The 11,201-nt window shown below is 41.5% G+C and overlaps 1 protein-coding gene across 1 annotated transcript; it reads left to right on the top strand.

Annotated features, from left to right (window-relative positions):
* The first annotated feature begins 5,602 nt into the window (after nucleotides 1–5,602).
* On the top strand, nucleotides 5,603–7,382 carry LOC107485067 (uncharacterized). The gene is made up of 2 exons (XM_016105599.1): nucleotides 5,603–6,816; nucleotides 6,911–7,382. Exons 1-2 carry the CDS (start codon nucleotides 5,603–5,605, stop codon nucleotides 7,380–7,382), a joined length of 1,686 nt encoding a protein of 561 aa, XP_015961085.1.
* Nucleotides 7,383–11,201: the final 3,819 nt, after the last annotated feature.

Raw genomic sequence — 11,201 nt, 5'->3', positions numbered from 1 at the left:
TAGCTGGAGACAAATACGGGTAGGCTTTACTTCATCAATTTGGAGCTTCCTCATTAGTGATAGTGGCATGAGGTTGATTCTTGATCCAATATCACATAAGGCTTTCCAAATAAGGGTGTTTTCAATAGTATAAAGAATCACAAAGCTCTCAGAATCCTGCAGTTCTCCGGGAGACTCCTTTGGATTATTGCACGGTATTCCTTAGTAAGTACCACTATCTTTACTTCTTTCTAATCCCTCTTGTTGCTCAACATCTCCTTCATGAACTTGGCATACAGGGGCATTTTTTCAAAGGCTTCTGTAAAGGGGATGTTGATTTTAAGCTTCCGAAAAATTTCAAAAAACTTGGAGAATTGCTTGTCCTTTTCTGTTTTTCAAAGTTTCTGGGGGTATGGTAGTTTGGTTTTGTACTCTGGGGCTTTAGGGAGTGTAGGATAAGTGTCACGAGTGACTGGAAAGAGATTATCAGGGTGCCTGGGGGAGATGTTTTTTGAATTTTTGTTAGCATCCAGTGCCCCCCCTCTCTGGGCATTCAGCGCCCATGGTGCTCCCTGCTGGGCGTTTAGTGCCCTTGGTGGCATTCTTGGTTTCTGCAATTTTTCTTTTTGATATCTCTTTTTTGCCCCGTTCCTCATTGTTCTGATGTTGAGTAACTAATGTCTTGCCACCCCTTAATTGAACTGCCTGACATTCCTCTCTGTATTCGGGGGCTGTATTGCTAGGTGGGGTGTGTTCAGGTGTTCATTGGTCTTTCTAGTTTATTTGCATCCGGAGGTCCTTGAGGGAGGCTCGAGTTTCCTGCATAAAGCTTTACTGGCTCTTTGCAAATTCTGCAAACATGGATGCCAGGTCAGGGGTATTCTGAGAGCTGCTGGCATAAGTCGATTGACGACTCCTCCTCCTTGGTAAAAGTTCTGAGAACAAGGGACACTATTGGTACGTTTGGAGGAACTTCCCATGTAATGGACCGCCTCATGTGTATAGTGGTCATAGTTGCAAGTTTCACCTTGAGAGGAACTACCACGCATTTCATATGGAATATTTGGAGAGGCACTCTAAATCTTTAAAACTGGGCTCTGCACGCCACTTAAGTGTTAAGTGAGAAGACTCATCTGTTGAACTAGAAGCTTATTCTGAGCAAGAAGTGCATCTATAGTATCCACTTCCAGAGCTCCTTTTCTTATTGGAGTCCTTGTAGATGAGTATAAATAATGGTTATTAGCAACCATCTCAATGAGCTCATTGGCCTCCTCAGGTGTCTTCTTCATGTGCAAAGAGCCACCCACAGAATTATCCAAAGACATTTTGGCCATATCAGAGAGTCCTTCATAGAAAATATAGACCCTAACCCAATCTGAGAACATGTCAGAAGGGCACTTCCTGAGCATTATCTTGTACCTCTCCCAAGTATCATATAGGGATTCGCTCTCTCCTTGCCTAAAAGTCTAAACATTTATCCTCAACTTAGTCAATCTCTGCGAGGAAAAGAACTTGTTCAGGAACTTGTTGACTACTTTATTCCAGGTGTTCAAGCTCTCCTTGGGTTGAACTTCAAGCCATTCCCTTGCTCGATCCCTCACAATAAATGGAAAGAGCATTACCTTATAAACTTCAGGGTCCACTCCATTGGTATTTACAGTATCACAATTCCGCAGGAAGTTAGAGATGAACATATTAGGATCTTCCTATGGAAGTCCATGAAACTGGCAAGTTTGTTGCACTAGGATGATTAGCTGTAGGTTGAGCTCAAAATCATCTACTCCAATAGGAGACACACTAATACTCCTTCCATTGAAATCAGGAATGGGGGCTGTGTAAGAGCCCAGAGTTCTTCTAAGTTGTGCATTATCATTCAGATCCATGGTGAACTCTCCCTATTCCAGCACACACAAACAGAAAACATAGAAAAATGAGAATCTCTACATCAGAGTGTAGAGGATTCCTAGTGAAGTATCCTACATAATAGAATAAAAATAAAATAGAGTAAGAAATGAACCAAAATTTTTGAAAATAATTAAGAAAATTTAAATTAATAATTCAAAATTTAAACAAGAGGGAATACTGATACTACGTGGATACCAAACTTAATTTATGAAATTAATGAAAAATAAACAAAGACCGGTTCAAAAATTAAAAGAAGAATAAATAAACAAAACTAAGAAGAATACCCAATCTAAGCAACCAAACAACTAGTAGTTGTCAATCACAAACAATCCCCGGCAATGGCGCAAAAAATTTGGTGTGGGAATTCGAGATTTCCACAGCTTAACTGGTAAGTGCACTGGGTCATCCAAGTAATACCTCAGGTGAGTGAGGGTTGATCCCACGAGAATTGTCGGATTGAGTAACAATTGTTATCCAATTGGCTTAGTTAGGAAAACAGAAAAGGGATTTTGATGGTTGAAATTACATAGAACAGTAAATAAGAGAGTAAAGAAAGCAATTAAAAGGTTTGGTGTAAAAACAGTGAGAGAAAACAGTAAAAGTTTTGGAGATATTCGCTTTTTCGGATTAAAAGTTCTTACCAACTATTTTAACAATGCATGATTCATTCCATGACAAACTGTAAATGTCTAAACCCTAATATCTTAGTGATTTAGCCTCTTCTAACCTTCATCAACTGCCACTCTCGTGGTCACTTAATTCCGGTTAGAGGGTTAATTTCAAAAATTAGTTTATAGCCACAAAAATCCCAATTACCTAAAGCTAATAGAATTATATGTCACATATCCCAATTAGTTCATGTAATTAGCAATTTGGGAGGAATTTATTTTCAAACTATTATTCAAGCGAGATAACTCTCAAGAATCACAAGAACTCAAGTAGAATAAGGGTCATACTCTCGTTTCACTCAGATTCATAATATTAAGAGCAAAAACGACCCTTGAAACTAAATCAATACATTAATTAAAATAGAAGAATAATAGTTCTAATCTATAGAAATAAATAGAGCTCCTAACCTTAACCGAGAGGTTTAGTTGCTCATGACTTACAGAGAAACTAGGGTTCTAAAAAGTGGGAAAGGGCGAAGATCCAAGATACAAAAGATCTTTTCCCTTTTATACTAACCTAATTTGATACGGAAATAAAATAAAATAATAAATTCTAAGACTAAAAGATATTGTTTGTAAATAAAAATTATAAAAAGAGAATAAAATAAAACTAATAAATGCTAAATCTACTTGAGAAGCCAAAGAGAGAGTGAATTCGGTGAGACTGCTAGCGTTAAACACCATTTTGGGCGTTTAACGCCCCAAAGGGGGCAGACTCGCACATGCTTGTATCCCCTGCTGGCGCTAAACACCAGCTGGGCGTTTAGCGCCCAAGGTGGGTTCTGCCAGCTTTTCTGTTTTTAGTTCCAAACTCTGCCAAACTGTTCCAAATTTTACCTGAAATCATAAAAACACCAAAACAACTCAAAGTAGCATCCAAAGGAGATTTTTGTACTGAAATCAAGTAAAACTAAATAAAATCTAACTAAAAACAACTCAAAATGGCCATAAAGGGTGCAAGATGCTCACGCATCAGAACTATCAATAACAGAACCAGCAACAACATCAAAATTTACTCAAAAGAAATAAAAGAACCATCGACAACAAAACCAACAACAACAACGAATTCTACTCCGAAATTTGGTGAATATACTAACCTTTGAAAAAGACATCGTTGAGTTATAGGAGAGGGCTTAGTCTGATGCTATTGCTCGGCAAAAAAAGGGCTCCTCGGTGACGATTGCTACGATGACGCTAACTGCTGCGACGACCTGAAATGATGCGGCTACTTGGTGACGTTGAAGGCGTCTTGGCAACGGCGATGGCGACAAGGAAGAGCAGACTGGACGATGGGACTCTCTGCTATGGCTGGGACAGACGGCACGTTGAGAGCAGCACAAATGCACTAGTGCTCCTGCGTGAGAAGGATGGAGGAGGATGGACTACTCAATGGCTCGCTCTCAATCTCAGAAAAAGAAGGAGAAGGATGAATTGAGTATTTTAAAAACAAAAAAAAATGAAGAAAAAAGGCATTGTGTTTATTGCGTTAGGAGTTTTGTTTCTAAGTTATAGGATAAAATATTAAAAGAAGTATCATTATGTGATAATCTTTTGTTCGATTTAGTTCGGTTAACTTTATCGAACCAATCGAAAATCGAATCAAACTGATCGATTTAAACTAAAATAATTAAAAAAGTTAATTTTTTTGTTTTCAATTTGGTTATTGTAAATTTTGGTTCGATTTTATAGTAATTTTTGGTCTTATTTGATAATTTACACCCCCTAATATAGATGAGTAGAGTATAATAAAATAATTAATCGATAATAATGGACAACTCACAGTAATAAAGTAGTCTTAAAATCTGTTCTAATAAAAGGTTGTTGTAAAGTGAGTAAAAATAGCTAGGTTGACCCAAAAAAGAAAAGTGGTGAAAATAGTATATTCCCTGATATGCTGGATATGACAGTGGCTTTTCAGGTTTTTGTCAGAATATAAGAGACCATTAAAATACATACATCCTCTAAAGTGACTAAACACAGACAGCCGATATACGAGAATGTTCTTGTCTTTGATCTACAATATGCAGATTTTTCAGCATATTTAACTTTGGTTTTTAAATTCAACCTTACAGTTTGTCCTTATCGGAATTTGTGATGCTCTATATTATTAATTCAATTATTACTCACTTTGATATATAAAACTTGTTAAGGCTAGGAACTAGTTCAACTAATGCTGGATTTGTCTAGCTTTCATTATTATTAGGTTACTTTAATTTCATTGAACCAAACAAGAAAGAAAGAAAGTTTTAGCAGGGAGTTGCTGTGGAGCTTGGCCAGATGTATTTCCTGAAGGCCAAATCATTGTAAAAATGGCCAAGATTTGAATGAAAAAGTATCAAGTGCGACACAAACTTACAAAGTACAAGAGCATCTGCCTTAGAGTGCTTTTTGGAGTTTTAAATTTATAATCATCCTATATATATACTAAAATTAATTAATAAAATTAATTATTATTAATATAAAATATATATTAAAATATAAATATATATTAAAATAAATTAAATAATAGGGCAATTTACCCAAATAAATAAATCTCAAGAAATGTTTACCCAAATACACAAAATGAAATCCTCTTACGTGTATGTGCAGAAACCATTTTGTATGTAAATTGTGGTAAGCAACCACGGTTTCAAATTCGAACATAAATCGTGGCAGTTAGGGACAGTTTATGAATGTTTGTCCGTTGTGTGTAAACCGTGGAAGGTTCCCACGGTTTACGAAGGGAGCTGGCAAAGCATAAACCGTGGCAGGTTACCACGGTTTATGAAGAAGGCGACATGAAGAGAAACCTTTGTGGCCTACCACGGTTTATGAAGGAGGAGTGATGTGCATAAAACCCTGAAGGTTCCCACGGTTTACAATCACGGAAACTCTATATATATGTGAGTGATTCAAGCTCCATAAGAGATCATTTTCACAATGGCAAGTGAGGGAGAGAGTTTTCTAGTCTTAGTGCATTGCTCTGGCAAAATTAAAAAAAAAGCAAAAGCGAGGGTGTGAAGTTCACTGACAGAGAACCACTCAGTGTTTTCATCAGTTCGTCAAGCACCATGTCAGATTCGAAGAACAGCATCTTGCAGAAGCTTGGCGTGTTTGGTAGCAAGTGGGTGAAGAAACTATACTACAAGATCCCCATCGCAGTTGTCTCGACCGGTGTTAAGTATGATACCTTTGTGGTTAAGGCTGATGAAGATCTTAGGGTTTTGTTCCATTGCGTAAGGAGTTTTCCGGAGATCAGAATCCATGAGTTGTTCGCGAAGTTGGAGGTCGGTGTTGAAAGTTCTGGGGCATCCACTCCAGTTCCTGGCTCGACTGCCGCCGGAGGTGCATCTAGTTTGATGCCTACGGTCAGACCGTATCTTCCACCAGTAGCATCCCCTTCATTCGCGGCTGATTTAGACCGAACAGAGGTTGTTGGTTTTGTACCTTTGGAGAATGCAGTAGTTTTTGAGCCTCCTCACGATGTCAGCACTGGGGGTGGCCTGTTAACTTATATGGAAGGCTTTGGTGGACCCGATCGAGTAGAGAATGCAATGTGTGACGATGACTCTGACCAGGAGCCTGTTGATATCGTAGGGGACAGCGACGATGACACAGGTGCAAATCCACATACGCAGCATATGCCTTCAAGTTCTGCTTCTCAGCAGTACCCTCCACACTTCTCCACACTAAACTTGGATGCTCTGGCTCAACAGGAGAACGGTGGTAATACAGTCGGGGGCTCTTCTACAGAATTTCAGATCGGGCAATTATTCCAGAACAAAGATGAAGCTGTGCTGAGTGTGAAGGACTATAGCATCCGGCGAGGTGTTGAGTACAGAGTCATCGAATCAGATCATCTGAAGTATCATGGAAAATGCAAAGAATTCGAGAAGGGTTGTAGTTGGTTGATTCGAGTAGCCCTGCGTGCACGTAAGGGAACTTGGGAGGTTAGGAGGTACAACGGGCCACACACATGCTTGGCAACCTCTATTTCGAGTGATCACCGTCAGCTGGATTACCACATCATCTGTGCGAGGATTCTTCCGTTGGTTAGGGCAGACGCTGCGGTTACAGTAAAGGTATTGCAACAAGTTACAGAAGCTGATTACGGGTTCCGACCTAGCTACAGGAAGGTTTGGATGGCCAAGCAGAAGGCAGTGGCACAAATATATGGCGATTGGGGAAGAGTCGTATGCGGACCTGCCACGTTGGATCTTAGGGGTCCAGTCAACAATGCCCGAAACAATCACGGTGTTGAAGACCTTTCCCGTTCGGCTTCGTGGTGAGGTTGACGAGTCGACGGTGTACTTTCACCGACTTTTCTGGACATTTCCACCGTGCATTGAGGCATTCCGGCATTGCAAGCCCCTTGTCAGTATTGATGGTACCCACCTGTATGGCAAGTATGGAGGGACGCTGCTGTTGGCGATAGCGCAGGATGGGAACTCGAACATCCTACCGATAGCATTTGCCCTTGTGGAGGGAGAGAATGCAGAGTCGTGGTTATTCTTCTTGTCCAACCTACGAGAGCATGTAACTCCTCAGGAGGGTATCCTTGTTATCACCGACAGGCATAATGGGATCAAAGCAGCGCTTGAGGCACCGGAGAATGGGTGGCTCCCTCCCCGTGCTTTCCGAGCGTACTATATTCGGCATGTGGCGGCCAATTTTGCCCTTACGTTCAAAGGTAAGGACTTAAGGAGGATGCTGGTGAATGCTGCCTACGCAAAGACTGAAGCAGAGTTCTATTACTGGTTTGACATCATGCGGACTGAGAATCCAGCAATGTGTGACTGGGCCAACCGGATGGAGTACGACAAATGGACCCAACATGAGGATAGTGGTTGACGGTTCGGGCACATGACAACCAACATTAGTGAATGTGTGAACTCCGTGTTAAAGGGAACTCGCAACCTTCCGGTCACATCTTTGGCTAAGTCAACTTATGGGAGGCTTGCTCAGCTATTTGTGGTTCGCGGACAGACAGCAGAGGCACAAGTCGGATTTGGGCATGAGTTTTGTCAAGCCTTGGTCAAGGCTATTGATCGGAATATAAGAGACTCTAGGTGCTTCACGGTGACGTTGTATGATAGGCATCAATCCGAGTACACGGTCGCCGAGACAACACCAACCGGGAGCTTCTCGCTGGGTAGCTATAGAGTTTCCCTTAAAGATAACACATGCAACTGTGGCCACTTTCAGGCGCTGCATTATCCTTGTTGCCATGCCATTGCGTGTTGCGCATACTCCCGCCTTAATTGGGCGTCATATGTTCACGAGGTATATCGTATGAGTGAGGTGTTCAACGTTTACAAGCAGGGTTTTTTTCCACCTATCCCTGAAGGACTGTGGCCTCCATATGCTGGGCCAACTATCATTCCTGACCCTGATTTGAGGCGTGCAAAAGAAGGTCGTCCAAGGGCAACCAGGATCCGTGGTAGTATGGATCAGTCTCAGGAGAACCTACCGAAGCGTTGTGGGCTATGCCGTCAGCCTGGGCATACGCGGAGGAACTGTGACTAGTGAAGACAGACTGGTGGAGGGTCAGCCTAGATATCATGCCGTTTATGATGTCGTCTATGTGGTTTTAGTTTTTTTTAGCCATGTATGGTTGGTTAAGTCTATGACTGCCAACATGTTAATTTAATGCGCTAATTTCGTATTAATAAATTATGTTTATTTAAGATGTTTGATTGATTTACTTTGGTATCATTCAGAATGTGCATGATAATTCTGACTGAAACGTTGGTTATGATAGAAGACCAAACCGGTTTATCTACCAAGTACAAAGAAAAATAACATTATACAAAACCATAAAGATAGACGTCTAACTAAGATGCTAAGTACATAAACTGACATAGTTCCTACTGGACTGAAAATATGACATAACTAATCAGAATCCTCAATGGTGTCACTATCATCATCGTCAAACTGACCAAGCAGGTGACCTCCGGTGCCACACAATAGAGGACGCCTAACCCGCCTCGGTCTCTGATCTGCCGCTGGTGCTGATGGCTGTGCGGGAACAGCGCTAAATGCGGATGCAGGTGTCCCTCCTAACGTGAACCAGGGGTCAGACGGAGATGCTGCAGGCTGGTTGAGGTCAACAGCCAGCTGAGCTGAACGTCGTCAATCCGTGGCTGCTGATCAGCGAACTGGGCAGGGTCCTCAGGCATATGTGGCCTATAATGAGTACCATCGTCATCCCTGAGCATGTCTGCTATATCCCTGTAGAACTCTGACTCAGTAACAGGATCATCGATCTCCATCCCGACAGCCACCGTAGTAAACTCAGCAAATGCATGTGGGGCCACGTTCGCAAAGAGCTGAGAGCTACTACCCACATCGAAGGTCGGCTGATCCATAGCTGAGGCTGAACCAACTACATCCTCACCAACAACGTGCTGAGTGCCATCATCCTCAACGGATGGTCCTCGACCTCGAGCCCCTGCACGACCATCCCGCCCAGGCTGACGTCTGCATCTACGTCGAGGAACACAATAATCCACTACATCCCCATGCTCAGGTCCAGGGAGGTCCTCCTCCAAACGGTCGGCGAACTCCCGCCACTCTTGATCCATGGTTCGGGTGCCTATTCGGTGACGCCGATCGACTCGCCTGTTATCTGGTCTGTCGTAAACGTGCACCCTGGGAGGAGCCTGGGACGACCCTCTGTGACGTGCCTCCTCAGACAACAAAATCGGCCTCGGATCCTGGAATGCAACATCCGGGGATAGGAATCTGTGCACCACACGGCACCACCAATCCAGGTACTCTGATGATGGACCGAGGTCAAGGACTCGATCAACCCATATGACTGACTGAAGCCGATTCTCCCAAAGCTGATGCCACTCCCGGTAATACGTGGGGAACCAGCGGTCACCACCCCTGCCATCCTTCGCATGTAGCCAATCTATGTTCAGAGCCGGCTGAGGGAGATGCTGAACACCGCCGAACTAGGGTAGCACCCTATCGACCTGATGCCACTCAATCGCTGCAAAATATATCAGGCTAGTGATGGCAGTCCAAAGCCTACGATGCTCCTCAACTAGTATCTATGGATGAATAACAGCAGCAACCTCGACAGAAGAATAAGGCTCCCACACAAACTGTATCGAAACAGTTAGAATGTCGTTAGAACATGACATTTAGCATAAACCAATGCAAGTAAGAGCAATAACTAAATGACTCACATCGTGGACACGCAATCGATCCAACAAAAGGCGTGCAGAAGCTAATCTTTGAGCCCCTCCATCGTTTCTCGGCATAAACGTAGCCCACCTACGATTTTGATTCAAATGATGTCAAAACGAAGAATAACACATGATGTTGAACAATTCAAGAACCGAAAATATAAAACCAAACCTGGAAGCAAGAGGAAACCCAAATCCATCAAAGCCACTCGGCCTATGTGGGAAACCTCCAGAAAATCCAAGACTGTAGAAGCTGTAGCGGCCCAGCCAAGTTAACAACGTTTCTGTTTGTTCCACGACAAAGATATCTATACAACCAGGCCAGTGCAGCCGAGCCCCAGCTATATCTACCCAAGTCGTCCAACGAGGCCAAATAAGGCAACCAGCGAAGGTGGACCCTGTTTGCATTCTTGTCCACAAACAGCTGAGAGGACAACAGCATCAGAATATAAGCACGAGCGTATACACGCACGGTCTCATCACTAGCATCTACTGGGAGAACCCGGAACCTCTCATGGAACCATGTGTAGCACACTGTCATCAACTTAACTTTACTCTGTGGAGGTAACTCCCTAAACAACTCCCAGAACCACACCCATGCTGGTCTACCGTGTTCCATCAGATTCTCAAACTCGGCCAGGCACCCACTAACAAACTCACCATCGATCGACAAACCAAGCTGATATGCCACATCTTGCAAAGTAATAGTGCACTCACCAAAAGTCATGTGAAAGGTGTGCGTCTCAGGACGCCACCGCTCAATAAATGCGCTAAGGAGAGGCTCATCAACCCAGAATCACTGACTGTTAAGCCTAGCCAAATGATACAAGCCCGCTGTCTCCAGATAGGGTATAATCCGATCGTGTAACGGCATATTTTGTTGTCTTCTGACGCCACTAATAACCCTAGCAGGTTGCAAAATGTGGGTAACAAAAACCATCAACATACATCCATCACTAATACCATCAAACATAACTTATAAAAAATTACTAGAATAACAATAAAAATAAAAAAATTAAATTCTACTAACAATAACCATGGTAATAGCAATTTCTAACCAACAAGTAATATTTTTACTAACAATAACAATAATAATATTAATATTTATATAAATAACTCTAATCAGAATAACAATAAGGATAAACATAATAAAATATATTTTTACCAACAATAATCCTAATAATATCAATATTTATATAAATAATATTAGTAGAAATAACAATAAGAATAAAAAAAATAAAATATTCTTACTAACCATAACCATAATAATACCAATTTCTAGATAAACAATTATATTTTTATTAACAATAACCATAACAATATCAATATTTATATAAATAATATTAATCAGAATAATAATCCAAATAAACATAAAAAAATATTTTTACTAACAATAACGCTCATAATATCAACATTTATATAAATAATATTACTAACAATATTAATAATAATGTTAATAATAATAACTTACCTC

The sequence above is a fragment of the Arachis duranensis genome, chromosome 4 (assembly GCF_000817695.3).
Source record: "Arachis duranensis cultivar V14167 chromosome 4, aradu.V14167.gnm2.J7QH, whole genome shotgun sequence".
Classification (NCBI taxonomy): Eukaryota; Viridiplantae; Streptophyta; class Magnoliopsida; order Fabales; family Fabaceae; genus Arachis; species Arachis duranensis.
This window is presented reverse-complemented; position numbering and strand designations above follow the sequence as displayed.

Excerpts from the sequence above, each read along its gene's own strand:
- LOC107485067 (XM_016105599.1), top strand. The coding sequence starts at position 5,603 with ATGTCAGATTCGAAGAACAGCATCTTGCAGAAGCTTGGCGTGTTTGGT. Across the intron at positions 6,817-6,910 it reads CTTTCCCGTTCGGCTTCGTG|TATTGATGGTACCCACCTGT; the intron begins GTGAGGTTGACG and ends GCCCCTTGTCAG.